A 26,860-nucleotide genomic window follows, 5' to 3' on the forward strand; every position below is an offset into this window, starting at 1 on the left:
ACGCTGGCCTGGCTTGAAATCATCAAGAAGAGAGTGGTTTGCTGAGACCGCCAACGTGCAATGGCCAGTTTGGGTCTGAAGGCTGAAACCGCAATCAACCATTTGGAAACCACCTCCTCATCGGTGGCAACCAGGGTGACTGGCTAAAGAGAACGTTCTTTTCCTGGCCTACCACTCCGCAAAGCGACAGGTGGCTTCCTTAAAGCTCTGGGTAAGTTCCTTTTGTCACAGGTGGGCAAGAACACAGAGACAGAAGCAGCTCTCCGTGGACAGAGGAAACTCAGAACAGCCCAAAGTTGACCCAGGACTCACTTGCACTTTATAAGAGGTCATCTTGGTGTGCTTAAATGTCCCACCAGGTAACTCACCAGACTGAACTGAAGGTTTCCTTTGTGATCATATTATAGAGTAACTGGAAGACCTGGGGTGCAGGCCCCTGGGCAAACCAGGGTCCTAGAAGCCTTTCACAGCAGTAAATGGCACAAACGAGTGATAATTGGTCTGGGCAAAGCCGGCAGTGCTTCCTTTCTCCTCCGTTTCTGTGCTTTGCCTGAGTTCCACTAGGTAATTTTAAAATAGGGCATGGCAGGAAAATGGGGCAACTGTCAGTTTAAATTGCAGCTGCTTCCAGAATGTCGTCCTGCCTTTTGAACAGATAAGCAGGACAGCCTAGAGTCAATCCTTCCACGGGGTGATTCTGCCACTCGGCCCAGCGAGACAAACACCAATTGTCATCCCAGCTCAGTGAAATCGCCGGTGCCGAGCAATGTTGACCTCTGACCCCAAGAGTTCCCCGTGTTAATTAGACTCAGCAGCTCAGAAATTGCATGAGTGAAGATTATGATAAAGTGGCTTTTTTTGCATTTTATGTAGTGCTGTATATTTCAGCTTACAACATCTTATTAAAATCCCCTACTTAAAAAAAATGGTTCTAATTGCTTTTTAAAACCAAGAAACTTGTTAAAAACCTATTAAAATTCAGATATCAAAATTTAAAATTTTTTCAGTCAGTTGCAAGACATGATTATTCAGGGGCATACTCGCATTAAACATAACCTATAAATACAGCATTTCACCCTAAAACCTTCTTTTGTTGACAACAACAATTGCTTTATTTGTTAAGGAATTATAAAGCACTGGTGTCCAAGACACTGTGTTGGGTGGTATGGGGATATAGTAATGAATAACCTCTGGTCCCTTGGTTCCTCTCCCTTTGTCCTTTCATTGTCCCCTCTGTACCAACCTTTCCCTTCCCAAGCAGCCTATGTTCTGTGCTTGATCCTCTTAACACTTCCCTTGCCCTTTGTTTTGTTGACACACCTCTCTGGCCAAATCCTGCCCATCCACGGTCTCTGGGTCTGCACCCATACCACTGGTGACTGCCGGAAAAAAATCACCCAACCTTGAAAAATGGTGCCCCTGGAAGGTCACGGCCACTAACCTCCTGCAACTCTTCGATGCTGCCCAGTTTCCCTGGTCAACTGTCCCTTCCACTTCAAGCCTTCTTCCCTTTCCCCAATCCCTCCTCCCTTCCACCCGAATCCACAGTGGTCCTCACGTGGAAGCTCCCTCAGCTCTCTGCTGCCCAGCCCATCCACCCCTTTCCCTCTGCACCCCCCTCCCCTCATTCCCACCCAGTTAGCAACCCTTCCATCTCTGCTCAGGACCCTCATTCCATCCATTGTCCCTTCCGTTCCTGCGTCTCCAACTCTGTACCAGAGCCTTCCCTTCCCATCAGTATTTAATCACGATCCAAGGTTTCCTACCAAAAATCTTAAGAGAACAACAAAAGAGACCTTCCCTGAGCCCCCATCCCCTGCACTTACTGCTTCTCCCTCACAAAGCTCTCAAAAGAATCATTTACGCTGACTGACTCAGTTTCCCCACCTCCTACTCACAACGCAACCACTGCAATCTGGCTGCCACACACGTCATTCCACAGAAACGGCTCTTCGTCAGATGCCTTCCACGTCTGCGATGCAGGGCGTCTCTTGCAGTCCTCACTGCGCTGCACCTCTCAGCAGCTTTAGCTCGCCTGGCCACTCCACTGTCCTCAAAATGCTGCGTCCCCCGCGCTTCTGCGAAGCCACGTTCTCCTGGCTTCTCCTCCTTCTCGGCGCTGAGTCCTGGGATTCCTCCAGGCTCGCTTCTCTTCTCACTCTACACCTGGGGGTTTATCCTGGTTTTGTATCACAGGCCTCTTAGGCAATACGGATGACCTCTCTGGATCCTCTTCTCACAATAATATTTTCAAACGCATAAAATAAGATGCACAGGATTTCAAAGGAAACCGCAATCCTTGAAATAATCATCAAGATATTTTTAGAAATCTGTGACTCAGGAATAGATGTGCTTCTTTTTTTTTTTTTTTTTGCTGTACGCGGGCCTCTCACTGTTGTGGCCTCTCCCATTGTGGAGCACAGGCTCCGGACGCGCAGGCTCAGCGGCCATGGCTCACGGGCCCAGCCGCTCCGCGGCATGTGGGATCTTCCCGGACCGGGGCACGAACCCATGTCCCCTGCATCGGCAGGCGGACTCTCAACCACTGCGCCACCAGGGAAGCCCTGTGCTTCTTTTTTAACACATGAAATAACAAGTGATGGGTGTAAAGGGTACTTTGAGACATCTGCAACGTATTTAATGAAATGTGACAATACCTGTGATTTCGATTGGTGACACATCACAGGTACGGCTAATACTACTGTGGTTTGTCACCTGTATTAGTAAATGAAAGATATGCTTAGATTTCAATAAGAGGTTAGTGGAAATAAAGATGCAATTTTTTTTCCCATGCATATTCATGTCCCACCCCCAAGAAACCCTGCTCTATTCTCCTCAGGTTACCTGCCCAAGATGTTACCTGCCTATGACTCCCAAATCCGCATTTCTAACCCAAACCTCGCTTTTGATCTCCAGATCTAAATATCCCATTGTTTTCTAAATAATTTCTACTTGGATGTCTCAGACTCAATAGGCCCAGTGCTAAAGTTCCCAGCCTGGCCCTTCGTTCTTCCTTTTTTTTTTTTTTTTTTTTTCCGGTCCGAGCCGCATGGTATGCAGGATCTTAGTTCCCTGACCGGGGATCAAACCCGCGCCCCCTGCAGTGGAAGCGTGGAGTCTTAACCACTGGACCACCAGGGAAGTCCCTGCTCTTCCTTTTGCGCAGTATCATCAGAATCTGACACTTTCCTCCTTACCGTCTTATTCATCACCAAGTCCCATCCATTTTACTTATCATTTTAATCCATCTGTGTGTTCGTCTCTGCTATCACCTAGTTAAGTTACTGCAAAGGCCCCCTCACAGGTCTTCGCAACTCCTGCTCCTGCCCCCAAATCCCGCTTTCTCTACCACACGTGATTTGACAAGTGGAACCCAGATCACTCTGTTGGCCGCTTAAACCCCTTCCATGGTGTTCTTCAGAATGGGGTGGCTTTCAGAATGGGGACCAACACCCATCATGTAGCCAACAAGGCCCTTTGGGATCTAGCCTTCCTTACTGCTCTATGCTTCAACCACACTGGCTTGGGGTCCTCTTTCGTGCCAGGCCACCTCCTGCTAGGAGGTTTTGCACATGCTGTTCCCTTTTCTTGAAGCACTCGGCCTGCCTTCCCACCAGGTCTCAGATCTCAGCTCAGGTCACTTCCTCAGGGGGGTTTTCCCCAACTGCGCCCAAGCCCCTGGCACAAAAAACCTCTGCCTTATCTTCTGATGGTTGTCCATGCAGTTCCTTTTTTTTTTTTTTTTTTGCGGTATGCGGGCCTCTCACTGTTGTGGCCTCTCCCGTTGCGGAGCACAGGCTCCGGATGCTCAGGCTCAGCGGCCATGGCTCACGGGCCCAGCCGCTCCGCGGCATGTGGGATCTTCCCGGACCAGGGCACGAACTCGTGTCCCCTGCATCGGCAGGCGGACTCTCAACCACTGCGCCACCAGGGAAGCCCAGTTCCTTTTTAAAAATGTATCAAAATTCACTTTTTTAAACGAGTTTTGATAAATGCATGTAACCATGTTTTGAGTTTCCATCACCCCATGACCCTTTCCAGTCAATTCCTGTCTCTGTCCCTCTCAGAGGCAACCACTGTTCCGAGTATTTTCACCATAAATTAGTTTTGCCTTTTCTTTTTCTATTTCTTTACACTGTTTTCAGTTCAACTTTTAAGTCACTTTTTAGAAATTGGTGGAATATAGATTCTAAATAGATGAGCTAAATAAATGAACCTACTTAATAATTAAATTAGGGGACTTCCCTGGTGGTCCAGTGGTTAAGATTCTACGCTTACACTGCAGCGGGCACGGGTTCGATCACTGGTTGGGGAACTATCCTGCATGCCACATGGCGTGACCAAAAAATAATAATAATTAAATTAAAATTACATACAAGTCACAGATTAAAATTATAGTCTTTTCCCAAAATGACAAAGTCGCTTTTAAAAAGATAATATGTAGTTGGAAAAGTTATGTAGAAATTGGCATTCTCATGTACCTCTGGAAATGTAAATTGGTACAGTGTTTCTGGAGGACAATTTGGGAACAAAATATTGTAAATCTTTGTGATGCTGTTAATCTACTAATATAAATTCCCACTTTGGGAACTTAAAGAAATAATTGATGATGTGCATAAATATATAAGAATATTCATCATAGCATTATTTATCATAGAAAAAGTTGGAAGCAACCTAAATGACCAACAAAAGTAAGTATGACAGAGCCATACAATAGGAATATATTGTAAAGACAACGAGAATTGCCAAGAAAGACTAAAGTTTACTTAATGGGTTTATTCTTAGAGTATATTTGTACTGTGATTCTGAACTTATTTCATGTTCATTACAGAGTAAAACAAATGAATACATATATTAATATAATTAAGGAATAAAGATTTTAAATTAAATACATATATTAATATAATTAAGGAATAAAGATTTTAAATATAATTAAGGAATAAAAATTTTAAATAAAGATTTAAAATCTTTAAAAATAAAGATTTTAAAGATTTAAATAAAAAGATGCAAATATAAGACAAAAGAAAGGAAGGGAAAACCCCTTCCACTAAATATGTATTAGTGTTAAATACATATTTCTAATTAATTCCATTGAAAGGACTTAGGAACAATGTCCCTCTAGGAGCAATGAACACACATAGCATGAAGATACTGATTTCTAAATAGCTTTCTAAACTAAAAGGAACCAGAGCTTATTGGGAAAATAGCTGATTCTAGGTCTGAGCCAGGTAAAGTACAAGGTGAGGCTATGAAATTTCATTGTGCCATAAAGCGTAGACGTGCTTGGAGACTCAAGTCAGAGCAAACTTGAATGAACTCCCATTCACCAATTTGGGGACGATTTGAGCCTCAAAAAATGTGATGAGATGATTGAATAAAATGTGTCCTTGAAACCACAATGATGACGATAACAAACAAAGAGGCAAACAAACAAATAAGAAGGGAGGAAAGTTCTTCTTTAGAGAAGAATGCCAGCTAATAATTGTAGAAGAAAGGATAGAAATAGAAATATCATCCTTTTGCTACCTTGATGTAATTATCAATTCAGGCAAAGCACATCAAAAGATGCTAAATCACTGGGTAAAATGTATCATGAATAGGGTATTTAGTGTCAAAGAATCGTCCCAGATTTCTGACTAATTACAAAAGGGAAAAATGTACTTTTATAGTGGAAAAATCCGGCAGTCACCACCTTACCCTAGAGACCAAACAGCATTGTTAGGCACTGAGGTGATATTATGAAGAGGGATACCACACCACCTATGGAATATTCTAACCCAAAATGATTAACCTGAATTTTATTATGAGAAAGCCATCAAATTCAGAACGGTCGACGTTCTATGAGGCTGGGACTCTTCCAAAGAGTAAAAATCATGAAAAGACAAAAAGGGCCGAGAACGAAAGAGACATAATAACTGCGTGCAATGGGTGTATCTTGATTGGATCATAGATCAAAATACACAGCTAAAAAGACATTTTTGGGACAGTTTGGTTTGAATATGCTCTACATAATAAATAATGTTATGGAACTATTAAATTCTCTTGGGTAAGATAATGGTATTGTGGCTTTGTAGGAGAATGTCCGTTTCGATAGGAGATGCATATTGAAGTATTTAGGGGTAAATTATTATGAAGTCTAGAGAGAGGGAGGGATGGGGGAGAGGGAGAGAAAGCAAATTGGCAAGTAAAGGGTAATGGATGTTATTTGTACTATTCTTTCAACTTCTCCATTGATTTGAAAATTTTCAAAATAAGGTTGACAAAATTATAGAAAGGTATCTATTGACGCAATGTATTGTTAAGTGACAACGTATGTATGGCTCAATTCTATTTTTGTTAAAAAACAATATTTATACAGATGCCTAAATATATGTGCAAGAGTAATGTCAGCTGCTATAACAAAGGGACCAAAAATATGATGATTCAATCAAGAAAGAATTTATTTCTTGCACCTGTGATGGCCCAGGTGATCAGCAGGCAGCTCTCCTCCACTAGGACTTACAGGGATTCAGGCCAATGATGGTTCTCTTGTCTTCAACACATGACTTTCAAAGTTGTTGCCTCTCCAGCCGAGAAGCAGGGCCAGAGATTATCTCTGAAGCAGGCTGTACATGTCACCTGTGCTCCCACTCCACTGGTGAGACTTTCCTCCTGAGGCCACACCTAGTTGCAGTGGAAACTGAGTCATTCAGTTCAAGGTGGGCAGCCACATCCAGCTGTAGCTCTTATCACTTGAGAAGGGATTTCAGTGGAAAGCTAGTAGTCTCCATCACGCTCATTTGTTATACAGCAGAAACTAACACAACACTGTAAAGCAATTATACTCCAATAAAGATGTTTAAAAAAGGGGGGGGGCGGTGTCTGAAAGAACACAGACCAAGCTATTTGCAGTTTTTATTTCAAGGTTAATGGAGTTTTGAATACTTTAAAATTTCTCTCTTTGTCTTTAGTTTTCCATTATGAACATGGATTTTTTTTTTTGGCAATAAAGAAAAGACTTACACTTTACAAAAATAAGCCATTGAAACTACAAAAAGATGCTTTGTTTTCTTCCTCTGAAAGAAACATACAAGCTAATCTTAAGTACCACATTAAGCATTTTTCTTCTCAGAAACCTTCAGTTGGACCCTATTCTCCATCACATTAACTCTCAATTCTTTGCTTGACTCTCAGAGCCCCCCACAATCTGACCCCAGCTTGCCAGCCAACTTTGTCTCTCACCTCTCCTTCTCACACCCTCTGCTCTGGCCATACGCCTTGCTGCCTGAGAATCACGCCGTGGGCGTCACTCCATCCGTACCTTGGCTCCCATGCTGCCTCCAGCCGAAGCTGGTCCCTACTGCTCCTTGAGTTCCTAGAAAACACCATCCCCTTCATGAAGCCTCCCTTGACATCTCACTTTTTTGCTGTGAGTTTCTTTGAGGTTTAGAATTGGTGCCACCCAATTTATCACTTAATTAAACTTTGTTTTGCATTTTGCTAGTATGGTATAAATTGTGTCTCTCCCATTGCAAGTATCTTGTCTTTATATGGGGTTGAAGACACAGTAGATGCATATGATGCTATTCAATTAATTCCCATGTTTTATGACCTATTATTCTGAGTAGGAAGTATTTTCATGGATGACCTCCATTTAATGACTAAGTCTTTCATGTTCTTCAAGTGTTCCTCTCAACTAAAAGGAGAATATGAATTCAAATAAAGAATGAAGGAGAGGGGCTTCCCTGGTGGCGCAGTGGTTGAGAGTCCGCCTGCCGATGCAGGGGACGTGGGTTCGTGCCCCGGTCCGGGAGGATCCCACATGCCGCGGAGCGGCTGGGCCCGTGAGCCATGGCCGCTGAGCCTGCGCGTCCGGAGCCTGTGCTCCGCAACGGGAGAGGCCACAGCAGTGAGAGGCCCGCGCACCACAAAAAAATAATAATAAAAATAAAAATAATTGTCCTGAACATGGGAAGGACTTTGCTGCCCTTAGTTTCTTCTAGAAGAGAGAATGTTTAGCCAGCTTTGGGATACATCAGCATTCTGTGTAGGACATGCTAACTTTATATTTCTTGAATCCATAAACGTCCCCATCCTGTCCAGAATGCTATTTATACAAGCTGCCCTTAATTCCCAAAGGCCATTTTTTGTGTTTGAGGCATGATATGAATGTGGACTTTGGGGACAGCACTCTGAAGATACTCATTTGCACCCACAGTTCCTTGGTCACCCTTCCCATGTTGTGACCTTTGCGTGTTGAGGTTCACAGCCTTGATCGTTCTCTTTCGTGATCTCGGGAGAACGTTTTATCTCAAAGGTAATAAACACACTGTCTTTCTCTGGCACCAGCCTGACACTACTCTTTGTCTGTTTTCCTATTCAGAGCAAGTCGTGTCCTGATCTTTACACTATGTCATAAGATCCACTCAGCTCAGCCTTCCATCACATGACACGTGGCTACAATGCGTTTTGTACACGTCCATCAGAATTCATCAGCACACCTTGTGGGAGGGAGGGAGGCGGCATACCAGTTGAGAACCAGCTCTGTAGATCTTGGAAATGAGCCATCAGGCAAGAGCTGGAAAATGACTTGGTCTTTTCTGTCCCTGACTACTTCTTCTGTCTCCATGCCTTTCTGATCATCTGTGCTCACTGTCACCTTGCCATTTCAGACTCAACATTGTTAGGACCCAGTTTAAAAATCTAGGCCTTTTCTCACCTTCTGAGATGGCCCACACTCTGTCTGTGGAGTGTTTCTCTCTCTAAACAAATCCACTTCTTACCACTTTGTCTCTCACTGAATTCTTTCTGTGATGAGACATCAAGAACCTGGGCTTCATTAAGTCCTGAAACCAGAGCAATGTACAACATCCAGGAGAGAAGAGATTTTACTTTCAGTTTTAATATTGCAGTGGGTGACCAGTGCTAGAGACTGGGTAGGAGGAGTCAAGATTGAGGATTGTGGTCGAGAATCCCAGTTCATACTCCCCACAACGTGCCCTGCCACTCATTATCCAGCACAGGACTTGACCAGCCCTCCAGGTTCTGAGTGACATGGAGAGCAGAAATCAACTGGAAAAACAAGGCAGAAGCCATCCCAGGATAAGAACAATAAAAGTTTTTCTCCCACATATCCAGAACCATGAGGTGTCCTACATCTAAAATAGTTCCAAGAAGTTCCAATATCATAACCATGGTGATGTTGTTTTAATTATATATACACTCAAAGACAGAAATATTAGAAAGAACTGCATTAAATACTAATGAAAGCTGTGTTGCAAAAAAAAAAAAAAAATCTAGTCACTCTAACATCCCTGAAGAAACGCATCCCACTTGGCAATCCTTGGGTCTCCATCATCCAGGAGGTCTAACTAGAACCATTATCATGTTTCGAAGTCGCTACTTCAGTGCCCAATTCCCTAATGTAAGTCCCTTCTTTTCCTAGCGTGAGTCTTGCTCTGAACTTTTGAGAGTTTCTAGCAAGGTCATATCTCTACTTTATTATGGATGATGCCAAAAGAGCAAGTTGGGGATCTTTGGAAAATGTTGACTGCAAAACCCATAATACTCCAGAAAAATATTAATTTTGACAATAACTTCTTTCAGTCAATGTGGCTTTATTAGGACGCTCATCAGATTACCAAGAGAGAACTTAAAGTCTACACATGGGGCTTCCCTGGTGGCGCAGTGGTTAAGAATCCGCCTGCCAATGCAGGGGACATGGGTTCGAGCCCTGGTCTGGGAAGATCCCACATGCTGTGGAGCAACTAAGCCCGTACGCCACAACTACTGAGCCTGCGCTCTAGAGCCTGCGAGCCACAACTACTGAGCCCACGTGCCTAGAGCCCATGCTCTGCAGCAAGAGAAGCCACCGCAATGAGAAGCCTGTGCACCGCAACAAAGAGTAGCCCCTGCTCGCTGCAACTAGAGAAAAGCCCATGCACAGGAACGAAGACCCAATGTAGCCAAAAATAAATAAATTAAATAAATTAATTTTAAAAAAAAGTCTACACATGTATTATGTAATCTGGGTTTTTTAGTTTAGTTTTTTTTTTTTTTTTTAATGTTTCAGGCTTTGATTTTGAAACACAGCGCTAGTTTTCTTCCCCTAAAGGAAGAGCAATATGCTCTTGCCTCCACCTCCATGTGACATTTCAACTTAGGAACATATGGGGGAAGAAAATTGTAACTACTCTTCAAAATTGCGAGAGGAGGAGACAGTTTTAAAATCAGCTTAAAATCAACATAATTTAATTTTTATTGTCTGCTAATCTTTAAATGTTGTTAAATGTTTGCCATTAGAACTTTACTGTCTGAAAGAGAACTTGTACCACAGAAGTGCCCCACCTCGCCGTCCATTGCTCTTTGAAGCAGGTGACAACGCATTTGAATTTTTCAGTGGGGTTTATGGTTTTGGTTTCAACAGCAGGTAGTTAATTTTCAGCGGTTAGCTGGTTACTTTTTTAAATGGCTGAACATGAACGGCCAATTGCAAAAGCCAACACTTACATGGTACTTTCTCAGTGCCTGGCACCACTACTCTTGGTGCTATAAACATATCTTAACTCCTTTCATCCTCACAGAACCACCAAAAAGAAGGCACTATTGTTCACAGATGAGAAAATCTGAGCGGCAAAGAGATGAACTAAAACTAATCCTATGTCACACGGTCACTACGTGAAAGAGCCAGGATTCACTCCCAGGAAGCTGGGCTCCAGAGTCTTAAGTACTACATTTTAGTGCCAGAATGAGTTACTTCAACTTCTTTCACCCAAGGAGCATCCTCCTTGGATAATATAATGGGCTTTCATGAGAGAGGACACATGAGAATGGCTGAATACATGACAGGACACGAATGAAGATACAAAGAGTTGAAGTGATTGGCTTAAGATTACTCAAAGCAAGCACGAAAAGACCCAGTAGCACATTCATACGTATTATAGTTCTCACCATTGTGGCTTTAGTTTCCAACCGACAAAACATCCACTTCCAGCTGTAATTTCTGGACTCAAGGGTGATTCCCAGGGACTTCCCTGGTGGCTCAGTGGTTAAGAATCTGCCTGCCAATGCAGGGGAAATGGGTTCGAGCCCTGGTCTGGGAAGATCCTACATGCCACGGAGCAACGAAGCCTGTGAGCCACAACTACTGAGCCTGCATTCTAGAGCCCGCGAGCCACAACTGCTGAGACCATGCACCTAGAGCCTGTGCTCCGCAACAGGAGAAGCCACTGCAATGAGAAGCCTGTGCACCGCCATGAAGAGTAGCCCCCGCTCTCTGCAACTAGAGAAAAGCCCACACGCAGCAACGAAGACCCAACGCAGCCAAAAATATAGATAGATAGATAGATAGATAGATAGATAGATAGATAGATAAGATTTGCAACTGGAAGTAAGGTTGATGGAACCAGGAACCAGAGAAGGATATACTTGGAAGGCAGGTGCATGATACCATATGTAATTGGCATGGTTTAATTGGCCAAGTTTTCTTCCACCTTTGGTGCTATTAATGCTGGAGGTACAATGAATGGGTGAAGGAAGGATAAACATGGCTTAACACCCCACCCAATAAAAAGTCTCTTCACCAACTCCTCCCGATTCACCACTGCCTGGGGTAAGCAAAGAATTCTAGTCCTGGCTGAGGGTGAAGGGGACGGACCCACCAGGAGTGGACACTATTACTGCTCCTGATGCTGTAACCATGGATATTGGTAGTCTTAGCTCAGAGCATCTTTCCTGCCTTTCCACTGGCTGAAAAACAGATGTGTGAGTAGGCTTCTCCATTTGCTAATGTAAGTTGTTCGTGTTGAGCAGTTTGTGGAAGAAATTCCGTCACATGTTCACTGCTGTTCTTCTTGCCTTATGACCATCTTAGGCACCAGAATTAAAATTTGCCCACATTTCCTTTTCTGAGAATGGAAAGCCTATCTCATGTTCAGAAATGACCTCATGTTTCATCTTTGACATTTCAGAATCATTTTCAAGGATTTCTGTTAAATTCCAGAACCAAAAGGGAAAAGGGAGAACAACCAACTCATTATGTCCTTTCCTTTTTCCCGTCCCTTTATCTGAGGGTGGTCTGTTTTCTGAAATGCAGGGAGAAACAATAATTATTTGTTTGAAGGCTGTCACCAGGCTCTAAGTGACCAAACATGATTTCTAATCCTGGAGAATAGTGATCTGTCCACCTATGGATTTGTACCGACATCCTTGTAGAAAGACTGACAGGTAGGGGACTTTTTTGAGAGTGTAGTTTGTCTTACGTTACCCCAATAATTCAAAGCTATTCAGAGTATTTTCCTGAGTCAGGAGGCTTAAAATGAAAATGCCACAACTGTCAGAGAGAACGGGAAGCAAAATCAATACAAATTGGCACCGCTGGGGAGGCGTGGAGGACGTTAATTTAGCACTCTGTGTCTGCAGAGGACTACACTTTCAGAGGACTTGCCAATATAGACCACTGTGCAGTGCAGGAGTATTTAGTGACCCTGCCCCTGGGGTGGGGGGGAACCCTGTGGTTTTGTTTGTTGGGTGCATCGCCTAGCAAATCATATTAACACCAGGATCTAAGACCTTAAGGCAGGACTTAAATCGCCCTTCAGGACCAAGTTTCTCCTAATTGTTCATGTTTGTTTTCATTCATTTCTTTGGTGGGTGTAAGTGTGGCAAAGTGTAAAGCTATTGAACGCCTGAATAATTTTTATTGTGTCTGCAAGGCTGTGTTGAGATATTCTGACACCGCATGAGTCAGGATTTGTCCGTGCATAGATTTATACCGACTTCTTTATAGAAGACTGACAAGTAGGGGCCTTTTAAAAAGATTAATCTGGGCTTCCCTGGTGGCGCAGTGGTAGAGAGTCCGCCTGCCGATGCAGGGGACGCAGGTTCGTGCCCCGCTCCGGGAAAACCCCACGTGCCGCGGAGCGTCTGGGCCCGTGAGCCATGGCTGCTGAGCCTGCGCGTCCGGAGCCTGTGCTCCGCAACGGGAGAGGCCACAGCGGTGAGAGGCCCGCGTACCGCAAAAAAAAAAAAAAAAAAAGATTAATCTGTCTTATGTTGCACCCAATAATTCAGAGTATTAAACTGAGGTCTCATTGATTCAATCCCAACACACTTATCTAAATTTCCTTTTCCTTGTCAAGTATATGATTAACATAAGGAACATTTTTCCTCCCCCTCCCCCCAAAGTAGCTCAAATAGCAAATAGCGAGAAGTTTAAATGCACGATGGTTTCTCCTGTTTTCATACGTAGCTCTTCACGTGAGCTGTTTGTTGGTCATCCAATTACTTAAGGGTCAGGAATTCATTCTTTTCATAATGTTCTACAAAATAGACTCATTAACTTTGCTATTATTTCTAAACTGATACGCCCAGTCCATGAAAATCTGATGAAACCTGGTGAAAGGGCACACTGAGCTCGCAGGATGCTCCAGTGTCTCTGTGGAGGGGTTGCTGCATTTGGCTTGTCTCTTCTTCCTCTGCCCAGCCAAGATGGCCTATTGACCACAGATACTCAGACACCTTTCATTTTTGGCAGAGTTCTGGTGAGAAGCATGCTCTAGCCGAACCAGGATTACCTGCCAAGAGTTCTGCGCGTAAGAGTGATTCCAGACTTCCAGCAATTGACCAAACATCAGTCAAGCACAAACATAAAAGTACCACGACTCCAAAGAAATCAGAGAACGCGGGCCCCAGCAAACCCTCTCCAGGTGAGTGGCGGGTTTATTGAAATTCACAAGCTCTAAAATCCCGGCATCAGAGATAAGGACAGCAATCAATTCGTGGTCCCGATTACACCTAGTGTTTTCCAAGCGGCCAATTCAGGTTTTGCAGGGTCTGATGATCTTATGCAAATGATAAAATCCATTTCGGAGTAGACCCTCAGGTCAAGGAGGTGTGAATTATGCAGAGTAACTGTCTCCACTGCCCACATTTTCTGCCCAGTCATCGGCTTTCTGTGGCCCTGGCCCAGAATGGCTGCCTTTTCATCTTCTTCACCCTTCTGGGAGGGGTAAAGGCATTTGGCCCCAGGTATCAAATTTTATGACTCAGTCCAGAGCATGAAGGGAAGCTTTCAAAAGCATCTGAATGGCATAATTTACTGCTGAGAAAGTCCTCCAGTTCTGGGGTTGTCCTCTCTGGGAAAAAAAAGGGGGCTTGGTAAATCTTCCCCTTGGTGCTATTTGGTAAATAATTCACTCTTAGCTGCCTTTGAAGCAAAGACCGGTCCTCTGCTTAAGGCAGGAGAAACTTAATAGTATCCAGAAAGGGGATAAATGCAACTGAAAGTTTAGAGTCCCTCAGGCTCATCCCCATTAAAGCCAACATCTGTAGGACAAACTTGATTCCTCTGGGAACTGACGTGGAAGTTGGGATAACGAGGCAGAAAGGTCTGCCTCCTGCTTGCGGTGGAATGGAAGCCATCTAGATTAACTGCCGCAGAATTCGTAAACAGCATGCAATTCGCTTAAATCCAAATCACAATGACTTTCTAATCCTAAATAGCTCCTGTCGTGCAACCACCCGTCTGGTTAAGTCTTAATGCATTTTTAGACAATGGCAGCTCTCACTTAGATTAACCACCCACATTTTATAGCTTTAATGAAGTTTAAAGAAAAATTGACTTCCGAAATGATGTCCGTTCAGACAAAGCCCCAACTCTTTTTCCTTAACCAGGGGAAAGTATCATCGTAGTTAACAACTTCTCATTTTGAAGCCTTTTAGTAGGAATTAGGTCTTTAATTCAGCTGTTTAAGAATGAAATAGGGCAGGGGCTTCCCTGGTGGCGCAGTGGTTGAGAGTCCGCCTGCCGATGCAGGGGACGCAGGTTCGTGCCCCGGTCCGGGAAGATCCCACATGCCGCGGAGCGGCTGGGCCCGTGAGCCATGGCCGCTGAGCCTGCGCGTCCGGAGCCTGTGCTCTGCAACGGGAGAGGCCACAACAGTGAGAGGCCCGCGTACCACAAAAAAAAAAAAAAAAAAGGAATGAAATAGGGCAGATAAGATCATTCCCCAAATATTTCAAAATCCATGTTGTCATGTATCAAATTGAGGATGTCTTAAATAGAAAAAAATAAATTTAAGTAAGGCAACACCAGTCACTCGATATAATTTTTAGGCTTCTTGCTAAAACCAGGTAGCTGTTTGCATGATGTGCTTTGTCCTCTGTAGAGATAAATCATTCTAATGGACAGCTTAGGCCCACCCCATCTTAGCTTATCTGATTAATATAGATGTTCTTCCGACTGAGCGGACTCCACACGGAACTTACAACACTGACAGAAAGGGAGAATTAATTCACTTCACTTTCTATAAAACCTCAAATTCGAAGAATCACTAGGCTAGAAAGCACCAAGGTTTAGGCAAGAGAGCCAAGTTGGCAGAAAGATATCTATTTCACCACGTAAGAGATGTTACTTGTAGTAAACAGCCTTGAAAAACCACCAGCTTAAAAATAATGATAATAATAAAATAAATAAATTTTAAAACACCAGCTTTATCACCATATTATAGCTCTAGACCGTGTCCAAGCCCCATGCAGCCATGAGCTGGACTGTGGCCTGGCCGTCCAGCAAGCGTAACAGCCCTGCTGGTTGATGTCAGTTACTACAGAAGCCGACTCAGTTCTATAGCAAATTGGGTTGATCATGTGAGCTAAAAGCAAAGCCTTGGTGTGTTAGGATCCATTCGTTTTACATGTATAGTCTCACCCTCAGAGTTTCTTCATCAGCACAGTGAAATGACAGACCAGGGACATGGCAAGAATTTAAGCTGAGTCCATTCAGGCAAAGTTGAGTCCAGCGGTGGTGACAACTCAGAAAATTCAGATAAACATGCTGCTATTATAGAAAAAGAGGCTTGGGGACCTGAATTATCTGGACACGTTGATCCGATTCACTGGGTAAACTCATAGGTTCCTGCTTTCCTTCACCTCTGTAGGGAAATATTTTTCTAAAGCATTTTGGGGGGGGGGGTCACCCAAAGTTGGCAGTAAGTCACCAAAACTTCTTCCCATGTCAGACCTGAGTTCTGTGCAAAACTGAAGCATTAAGACAGTGACATCCCTTTGCAACATCTGCCTAATAGGCTAACCTTCCATACTGAGTTACGCCAGACTTTTCCTGAATAAAACAATGCAGCTGGGGAATGTGGCTTGACCTACATGCAGATCTATGTAATGGTAATCCATTATAATCCCTCTATGTGAATGATTATCTGGAACGCCTAACACAGCTACTTATCAATACAACAGAGGAACCATCAGTGCCCTCTACTAATAGATGTATAACTGAGATTTTCATTGTACTTCGCACTCTGTTAGAAGAAATTCACGCATTTTAAATTAATTCATACATTCCACGGAACTATTTCTAAATGAGTTGGCTTGTGATTCTCCTTGTTATCTCCCTCCGTGCAGTTTTGGGCAAGTGCTTTAGCGTCTTTAAAATGCTTGGATTAGCATCTGAGCCCCGTTTCTCATCTGCTGTTACTTGGAGCAAGTAACTTCCCTGTGCCTCAGTGTCTTCATCTGTAAAATGGCAGAGCCTGGGCGTCAGCACAGATCCTACCTGCTGGGATGGCTGTGAGGATTCAATGATAAACATATGCTCAGCCATTAGAACGGCCCCCGACACCATAGCTCATACATGACAGCCTTAAGGTATCGGGTACAAGGCAGCTGTATTCAGTAGGGAGAATGGACCAGAAAACTTTGTTTTCTTTGTCTTCACGTTACCTCCTCCCCACCTCCCACCCCAATCTTTTTTCCTTTCCCAAAAATCAGGGTTATATTTCTAAACTCCTAACACAAACGCAGGTACAGACACTTCTACTGTGCCCTGAATTTCCAAAGCAAAACACCAAATGGAAAAAGATGAACCATCAGAAAGCATTCACCAAGTGAGAGGTTTGCTTCCCCTCCAAAAAGACATGGAAAACTCAGGCAGTGAGTCCAGACCCAGCTGGGTCTGATGTGCAATTGATTCAGAAATCCTATTTCATGATCAAGGTGAACACTGACACAGGGTGAGAAATAAGCCTGGCCGAGTTACATATTCTTCTTTCAAGCAGCGGGAGGCTTGGGGATTAACCTTTACCGAAAGCCCAGTCTGTACACAGGATCTGCATCCTCCCATGAATGAATCAGGGGGAAGCAGAGCTGACAGCAGGCCCCGTGAGTGCAGGGAGCTATGGTGGCCATCAGCTCCTGGACTCCTGCCTGTTCCCAAAACCCCTACCAGCCCCATCCTGCCTTGGAAAGGAGCCACCTTTCCTTTCCAGGACACGCAGAGGCATCCAAAGGCCATTGTGCTGTGGGGGTCTGGCACCTGGAGTCCTAAGTCACTCTTGATCCCCGTGCCAGGCTCACAGGAAGTAAGTACCCTCTCCTGCCCTTTCCTCTCACCTGGAGCCCGGGCAGAGTCCTACTAGTTATGTGCCAGAAAAATGGATCTGGATGGAGTCTGGTGAGCCTGCTTCCAAAATCTTGCCCTTTAAAACAAAGCCAAATGTTCTGAAATTCTCCTCACTCCTTATTGAGTTCAGTGTTCGTCATTACCAGATTCGAATTTGTAGGAATAGCAAAACCTAGTCAGATTAATCGTGGCTTATGGTGGAGACTGTAAAAGTAAGAAACTGCAGTAAACTCCGATTTTAAAATGTACACGTCTAAGGCAGCTGTGGTCTCTTTTGGACCGGGAACTATTCATTTGAAGAGCAGCCTGGAAGGGAAATTTGAGGGCGAATCCCAATCTTCATAACTTACCTGGCAAATAAATTCTGTTGAAGATGTCCTCTGAAAGGCCAAGGTTGATGGGTTTCCAGGCAAGTCCACTGGCATCCAACAACTTTCCAAGCTGTCTGCCCAAGTTAGAGAACAACCAACAATAAGCAAATGCTCCCACATTTATAGAGAGAACCATAATTCTCAGTCCATTTACGGTAACGCTCCTAAGACAGAGGGGCCTGGGGCATCTGAAGCTCTGGCTCAGATTCCTGGTCTACCACCTACTAGCCCTATAAACGTAAACTGGCGACTTCTCCAAACTCTGTTTCCTCGTCAGTAAAATGGAGTCGTTACCAACCCCACCAGGTAGACAGGAGGACTGAAATCCTGGGTATAGACTGGGCTTCAGGTAAAGGTTAATCTCGAAGCCTCCCTCTATGTATGAAGCCTGCTTCCAACACCATAGACTGCTCCCAGGTTAGCACCTTTATAAGAGAATAGCTCAACCAAAGAAATTTTAGTTTGAGATGTGAGAGGTCGTAACTTGATTATTAAAAAATTTACCTCTTTGATTACCAATAAACTCATCCATTTGTACCCCCAGTACCTATGGGATGTTAGCATAGGTACATTCAACTGCCCCACACACAGAACCGCCCTCCAGGGGCTCACTGCCTAGTGGGAGGGCAGGACACCAACACGCCCCAGCCAAGGCCAGTTCTAAGGATGTGTGGGGAGGGGCCGGCGGGGAGAAAATCCTGAAGGAGCGGATTGAGCCAGGGTCCGGGGAGGGAGGCGAGAAAGGTGCGCCCGGCAGGAGGTACCGAGGGGGCGAAAGCATGGAGGAGAGAGCAAGGAAGAGGGGGAAGAGATGACAGACAGACAGACATGGAGGAACTACAAGAGTCTAGGGCCTCAACGTATCCCCAGACTAGGGGCAGAGGCATCACGGGAGAGCTTGTTAAAAATGCATGAATCCCAGCCCAGGCTTACTGACTCAGAACCTGCAGTTAACAGGGCCCCTGGGAGATCTGTGTGCACATCTGAGTTTGAGAAGCGCTTGTGTAGGGTCAGGCTACAAGTTAGGAAGTGTAAAGTTGATGCCCTACGTGTAGGCAAGGACCAGGCCACCGAGGGCCCTGACGTCATGCTGGAGGCGATGGAGCATCAGATCGGCATCGTTAAAAGCTGACTGTGCTGGGCTTCCCTGGTGGCTCAGTGGTTGAGAGTCCGCCTGCCGATGCAGGGGACGCGGGTTCGTGCCCCGGTCTGGGAAGATCCCACATGCTGTGGAGCGGCTGGGCCCGTGAGCCATGGCTGCTGAGCCTGCGCGTCCGGAGCCTGTGCTCCACAACGGGAGAGGCCACAACAGTGAGAGGCTCGCGTACCGCAAAAAAAAAAATGCTGACTGTGTTCATGAAAGGGGGCTGGCTGGGAGGGTGAGGGCAGACAGAAGCCGAGAGACAAGCTGCAAGCTGCTGTGGACCTGGAGAGAAATGAGAAGGGCTTGACCTGAAGCAAAAGCAGAGGGAGAGGGCCCGGGCTGGAGGGATGTTTAAGGACGTTAAGCCTGGCACAACTTGGTGAGCACTGGGGATGGGGAGAAGGAAAAAGGAGGAATCAGAGAGATCTTGGGGGTCTGGCCCAGAAAACTAAGCCAACGGCAGTTGCCTTTGCAAGGCTGACAAAGCAAGAAGTAGGTGGGGCCCATCCTGTGGCTGTTGTCCGTGAATGAACAGCCAGGATGGGCTAGGAGGAGATGCCAGGAAGCACCTGGGTATGCAGGTCTGCTGCTCAGCAGAGAACTCTTGGCCACCGGAAGGAAGCCAAGGGCCTAGAGTGAGTAAGAGGTGGCTGAAACTACAGGAACGTCTTCCCTGCGAGAGCGGACAGGGTAACGAGAGATGAAGGAACCTCGGGAAATACAAACACCTGAGGAGGGAAGGGAGAAGACAACGACAGAGAAATGGTCCGAGAAGTAGGAGCCATGCCAGGAGCCAAGGGAGGCCTTTGGAAATGAGTGGGTTAGAGTGTCAGCTACAGCGGATTCAAGTAAATAAGGACCGAGAGCCCTCCGTTATAGGTCATGGTTTTCAACCGGATGGCATCTTAGCATAGGAACTGAGTTCAGCCGCAGCATTTCCCCAGGTTCTCTGATAAGAATCGCCAGGGAGGTCCTTAATAAAACACACACACCTGGGTCCCGTCCTGACCCAGAGCATCAGACTCTCCAAGGAAGGGGCCTGCAGAGCTGGTTTTCCACAAGCTCTACAGCTGATTCTCATCCCAGAGGTTTGGACCTCATAGCCTTGCTTCTCAAACTTCAGAAGTTCTTGAGAAATACCTGGGGACCTCAATCAACTGCAGGTTCTGATTCGGTAGGTTTGAGTGGGTAGCAAGGCTGCACTTCTAAGAAGCCGCCAGGTGACAGCCACGCTGCTGGTCTCAGGGCCACCCCGGCAGGAGCAGGGCTAGAGAAAACAGGTTTTGAGGAGGTAAGCCGTTGATCCAAGGTGACCCGGCTTGGCTAGTGGCAGAGCTGAGAGATCTGTCATGCTTGAGGGGTCTCTCTGGATCGTGACTGCATCACGTGCCCATATTCTGCGTCCAGCAAGGATGGCAGATGGAGTGTGAGGTTAGCGAACAAATCATTAACTTCACTTGGACACCTCCCCCGTCCACCTGCTTCTCCCCGCTTGCTCTCTCTCCCTTGCCGTGAGCCCACCAGGATCTCTCTGCTTCTTTCTCTTTCCCCGAGCTTCCCCTCTGCAGCAGAAAGGCCAGATTAGGGCATGACCACAACCTCCCAACCCGGGGCATCTGGAAAATCGGGGGAGAGAGCGTTACCGAAGTGAGACCCAGCGGGCCACCATATGTTGCCGCCAGAACAGCTAATTAGACTGGCTGTGGGAGGGGAGAAAGGCCCACGAGCTTCCACATGGGAACTTAGTGGGAAAGAACTTTCCTGCATCTGTCAGGGACGCCGGAGACCATCGGCTGGAGAAGGGTGTGATGGTGATGCCATTGCCCTGGTTAGCTCTTCAGTGACTCTGAGCTCCAAGCCAGGCACCTCCTGGGCAGGAGCCAGGCCGGCTGCCCCCAGGCCACCTAGACACACCACCCCCCAGCCCCCGAAGAACGAGTTTTGAGTTTAGATTCATTCACAGCCTTTTCCAAATGTCCTTTCCCACCCTGAGGGCTGCCTCCTGACTGCTCTTTTTCTTTCGTGCAGGTGACGGCAGGCAGCGCCCCCTGTTCTGTGTTGAATATTCCCCCTACTGCTCCGTCTTTGCTTTCTCCCCCGTCCTGCAGCCCAATACCAACTTCTGCAGCCTCCAGCTGCCCCTACTGCCGCCTGCCTCCCCGGGGGACCGGGACACTTCCCCGCCTCTCCCTCCGGTCTCCTTTCCCTCCTCTCCGGGCCCCGCACCCGAGTCACCGGCAGCCCTGTGCTACTTCCCCATCTCCTGCCCCAGCCCGGCAGAGACCCCTGTGCTGTGCCTGCCGGACTCCCGAAGGCCCAGTAGAATTTACCTCGTGTGGTAAGTCGCCCTCGGTGAAGGACACAGCACAGTGGAGTCAGGGAGTGGGGACAGGGGGACGTTAAGCTTCCGGAGGGCAGCGCCGTGACCGGCGGCAGGAGGTGTAACGTGCGGGGAAGCAGGAAGACCAAGACAACTGCTCCCACCTCACTCGGCCTTCTTCCAGCACTTAAAGGAGTGAGCGACCAATAAAAGCCCATCCTCTCTCGAGACTCTGATTTCTTCACTCCCGCGTCTGGCGCAGTTTCGATCGTTAACCACCAGAAACGGATCAGGCTCCTCCGGGTCTACTCGTAGCCTTGGGGGTGTGACTATGCCCGCCGAGCCGGCCCTGAGAGGGTGGCACCAGGGACAGGCCTCTGGGGGCAGCCCACGCTGGATCTGATTGTTGGTTCAGGACCACACGGAGGAGAGACAAATTCAAGGGCTCAGTCGCTGCTTACAGTTTCTTTCCTGACTCCTTATTAGGCCCTACACCTCCCCAAATCAAAAATCCCACCTCCTGGGGCCCAAAATAAACCATATTTATGGTGCATAATGAAGCTTTAATTAAGAGCTCCTCTGGGGATGCGAGACAACACTCATTTCCAGCACACGCAGACTGGCAGACAGACAGGGCCTGTTATTTGTAACTGTACCGAAAGCTGCCTATTACACCAAGGCAACGGCAGCTCCTGCGATTAAGCTGTAATTCTTCCCACGATCTGAAAGGAGCAATAAATCTTTTCAAAAGGCATCTCAGGCAGAGCCTTGGCACCTCCTGGGCACCGGGCATCGAAGTGAAGATGGTGTGGGGGAGGGTAAATGTTCAGGAATTGTCTTTCTCTTCACCTTGCTTTTCAAACTTGGTCTATCCAGAACCGTGTCTGGGTACGGCAGGTGATGTGAGGGGCGGAACAATTATCAGGTGCGTGGAATTAACGTGGACCGTTAAATGGACTCGGTTCTCAGCCATCAGAGTCTTGTATAAATATAAGGTTTCTACCTTTTTCTCCCTTTCCTGGTCAAATTAAGAACTATTCAGTCAACAATTAGTGTCCCAGCACTGTCAAGAGAACTGAGGCAGGACTACCCTGCTGGTGCAGTGGTTAAGAATCTGCCTGCCACGTGGGGAGGGGGAAGGGTAAGCTGGGACGAAGTGAGAGTGGCATGGACATATATACACTACCAAATGTAAAACAGATAGCTAGTGGGAAGCAGCCGCACAGCACAGGGAGATCAGCTCGGTGCTTTGTGACCACCTGGAGGGGTGGGAGGGAGACGCAAGAGGGAGGAGATATGGGAATATATGTATACATACAGCTGATTCACTTTGTTACAAGGCAAAAAGTAACACACCATTGTAAAGCAATTATACTCCAATAAAGATGTTAGAAAAAAAAAGAATCCGCCTGCCAATGCAGGGGACACGGGTTCGAGCCCTGGTCCGGGAAGATCCCACATGCCGCAGAGCAACTAAGCCCGTGCACCACAACTACTGAGCCTGTGCTCTAGAGGCCAGGAGACACAACTACTGAGCCCGCATGCTACAACTACTGAAGCCCACGCGCCTAGAGCCCGTGCTCCACAACAAGAGAAGCCACTGCAATGAGAAGCCCGCACACCACAACGAAGGGTAGCCCCCACTCGCCGCAACTAGAGAAAGCCCGCGCGCAGCAACGAAGACCCAACGCAGACAAAAATAAATAAATAAATAAATAAATAAACTTATTAAAAAAAAGAGAGAGAACGGAGGCAGACACCTTCTATGTAAACAGCTGTTTGGTTTTTTTGCTACTGGAGGTACCCCTTTGCCCAGCTGCTAGAAGGTGTGGGCTTCACGGTGCCCAAAGCAAGCCACGTCTTCCCCAAATTCACCTACAAACTTCAGGATGTTAGGTTGGCTGGCAATGAAACTCCTGAACACAACCCCCTCCGTTCTCTGTAAGGCAAAGCGTCTGTCCTCCTACCTGGAGAGGAAGTTACATTTCACCTTTCAGTGTAAATATAACTTGGCCTTCCTGCAGATTAATATATGTAACATGCCACGGTGAGGACCATCTTAGAAAGGCCCCAGAGGTCTCAGGTTTGGTTCACTTTGGATGCGGGCAAGGTGATTAGGACTGGAATTCATGGACATACAAACTAGGCAGCTTAGGTCACCTCATTTGTAACTTCAGTTGCAGATGGAGAAGAAGGAATAATTCCCAGGAGTTTGCTTTCCACTGAACCTAAAGCGTATCACAGGGAAGAAGTCAGTGGTGCAGCCAAGTTAGATTATAATCTTTAGGCCAAAATGTGTTACTCATCTCTGTGAACCCCTGGATCATTGCATAGCAAAGGTGCACGGGTATTTGTTGAACAAATTATAATAAAAAAACAAGTTACTGTTTGCCTCTTGGATTTTATAACAGGATTAAGGAAGAGAGCAAGAATAACACAGGGGCTTCCCTGGTAGCGCAGTGGTTGAGAGTCTGCCTGCTGATGCAGGGGACACGGGTTCGTGCCCCAGTCCGGGAAGATCCCACATGCCGCGGAGCGGCTGGGCCCGTGAGCCATGGCTGCTGAGCCTGTGTATCCGGAGCCTGTGCTCCGCAACGGGAGGGGCCACAACAGTGAGAGGCCCGCGTACCGCAAAAAAAAAAAAAAAAAAAAGAATAACAGAAATAAAGGCTGCTGAATAAGTTATTCTCAACCTATAAAGCCTGCATAATAATAAATTTCTGGTCAAATTCAGTTCTCTCAGGGGAGTGACTTCAGATTCCCAATTATTATTAGTAGTAGTATCACTATTTGTGGTGGAAGCAGCAGTTACCATTTTTAGCAGCTAATAAGCACCAAACACTGAGTTAGAGCATTTACATACATTATTGCTAATCTTCACAATAACTCTACAAGATAGGAATATTCCCACTTTACAGCTGCAGATACTGAGATTCAAATTGCCCAAAGTCAGAGGATTCTGCTTACAGTACCAGCAGTGTTTTCTTCACTGCCAGACCTGGTCAAACAGCCTCTCGTGTTTCAGCTTTATTACTTTAGTTTGCTGAGAACTCAATTAGAGGAGACAGGATTATGGAAATCATTTTGGAAATCATTTAAGAGATCTGACCCTTTGAAGAAGGTACTTTTTTTGAACAAGAAAACAGACTAACCTTTTATCTTAAGTCATCCTTGGTGTTCAGCACAAGAAAAAACAAATGGTTCTACTTCTGGAATTTCCCCATAGTTTCAGCTGAATACATCTTCTCAAGGCCTGCTAGGCGATTATGATTTGCCCTGCAGTAGAATTTGAGGCAACACACAGGCTGGCTAAGACAGGGTCCTCACCCTTAAGGAGCTTACAGTCTAGTTGGAGAGAAAAGACACACACCTGAGGCAATTTTGGAATATTTAAATGCTAAAGGCCCTAAGGACCCTGAACGTCTGGCCAAAGCAGACTCCTAAAACTGGAAACAGACCTCCAGGGACTTGCTGGCTGGCACATGTTAGCGCAGGCTGAAGAAGAAAGGCCCTCTGGGAGGGCGTTCACTCCCCCCGAGGGTGTGCAGGTGTGGAGCAGGGGGAGTAGGGGGCTGCAGGCAGGGTGAAGTTCTGCTGCCTGGGCTGTGAAGGAAACTTGAATATTCTGCTGGGAATCAGAGTAAAATCCTTGTGACAAGGACCTTTGAGCCAGGTCCTGAACACACACTGGACTTGGCCTGTGCCCTGAGCCTGGCCCTTCCCTGATCCTCCCTCTGTTTCCTCCTCAGTAAGTAATAACCTCCGCTGCTTTCTCCCCGGTCAGCCAGGGGCTTAGGCAGGAGGCAGTCGCTGACTTCTGAGCGCTGGACAGGAACGAGGCCTCAGGGGATGGGGAGAAGCCTGTGGACCAGAGGAGCACAGCTCCTGGGGCTAAGTGCCTCCCCGCTTTCCTCCATGGCCGGTCCCTTAGTGTAAAGCCTTGGTCCCTCCTCCTCTCTCCCCACGCTTGGTCAGTGAGATCCTGTGTAACCACCATCCTACACCATCTCATTTCCTGGAGGATTCTCTTCTCTCCTTTCTGGTCATGCCCACAACCTCTCTGGGCTCCACCGACGTGCCCTAAGCTGGAACCCACACCACCGGTAGCTCCCCCTTTTAGTAAGTTCCCTGTGGAACACGATCCTCTCTGTCTTAGAGCACAGAACCCACTGCCTTCCCCTACCAGGGCCTGTCAGGGAAAGTAGGTAGTACCTAATCACTGTTTTAAATGAGGTTTCACGGACTGCCAAGGAGAGCTTTCATTCCTTCCCTGAATCTGGATGAAAACTATTCACCCAACCACAGCTTACACCACGGAACATAAATTCAGTTGTCTTCACGTGCCAAGAAAGGCTGTTCTCTCGCACAGGACTCAGGGACCCTTCCCAGCTTTACCCCCGTGGCCTGCTGGCTACGGCTATTTCTGAAATTTCTGAACTGTCCAAAAGGGGATGAGCCAAGCAAATTCTCTTGGAAGCATTTAATCGAGATATTCACAATTTAACTGCCTGTGAACTCGAGAACTTGTAGAGCTGCATGGAAAATAACAAAACTCTTTCCCTAAACTCGCGGGCACTGACACTTAATACGTGTGAGGAAGAAACTTGAGATTATTCGTACTAATTAGCAACCTAATTCAAAATGTGAATCTTAAAAAAAAATATTGGGAACTCAATCCAAGTTAGCACTCCAGCTACCATCTTCCTGTGAGTGTATCATCCCAGTCCAGTGGTGGGTAGCACACAGGCAAGAGAAAGGGTATCTGGTCCCCAGGTGCTTGGAACCTTTCTGGAAAGCCAGATTAGCTGCTAAAAAACAACCTGAGGATATGAATATGCAGGTGTAAAATAGGTTGTGATTCAAACTTGGATGAACACGTGGGGAGCAGGGCTTGTGGTGTGTCCCAAATGTAAAAGGCTCTTGATGGTTTTACCAACAGGCCCATCCCAACATCTAAGAACTGGAAGCTAGAAACTTCTTAGTCAAAGGAAACACCCCCTACAGACTCCACATTGCAGGTGTCAGGGGTGCTCATTAATGGTGATAAAAGCCTTGTGAAGTAGGTACTATTATTCCCATGTCACAGGTGGGAAAACTGAGGCTTCCAGAAGTGATTTGTCCAAGCCCCCATGGCTAGAAGGTCATAGAACCAGATTTCAAATCCAGCTCTTCCCTGACCTCCTGGGTCTATTTCCTTAAAAGCCTTCCCCACCCTTTGAGCATTCTTTCTACAGAAGATGTTTTCCTGTAAAAATTATTGAAAAGATTTTGCATCTTTCAGCAGCCCAGGCATCGCAGATTTTATCAAGCAAGAGGAGGCCAAACCTAATAGTCAGCCCAGAAATGCAGAGCCCGAGAGCGTCTGGGGACAGAAGCAGAGAGAAACTGCAGCTGCCCGGGAAGGCGCCAGCCCTCAGGGGAGTAGGTAAGGACCTGCAGCTCGTGCACCTCAGTCCTCAGAGAGACTGACTTGTGCTGTAACCTGGTGAATTCCGTGTGGTTTTTAGACACTTCCGTTTTTATGTGAAGAGTGTGTACCTTACAGTGAAACACTTAAAAGCAAACTATTGGATCCAATTTCCTTCTCCAAGGGAGGCTGCTGGGAAAAGGCAGGGCAGGGAGGAGTTTTAATTTTC

The 26,860-nt window shown here is 46.4% G+C and overlaps 1 protein-coding gene across 1 annotated transcript in view; it reads left to right on the plus strand.

The window, feature by feature from the left end:
- The window catches only part of MARCHF10 (membrane associated ring-CH-type finger 10), a gene marked incomplete at both ends in the record, with an annotated part of 79,532 nt that overhangs the window by 18,099 nt on the left and 34,573 nt on the right, over positions 1 to 26,860 (plus strand). The window contains 2 exons of the mRNA XM_082678798.1: positions 13,514 to 13,685; positions 26,506 to 26,649. Coding sequence (XP_082534924.1) covers positions 13,514 to 13,685; positions 26,506 to 26,649 — 316 coding nt within the window. The remainder of the gene's footprint in view (positions 1 to 13,513; positions 13,686 to 26,505; positions 26,650 to 26,860) is intronic.

The sequence above is a fragment of the Grampus griseus genome, assembly GCF_964374135.1.
Source record: "Grampus griseus genome assembly, chromosome: 20".
NCBI classification, from domain to species: Eukaryota; Metazoa; Chordata; class Mammalia; order Artiodactyla; family Delphinidae; genus Grampus; species Grampus griseus.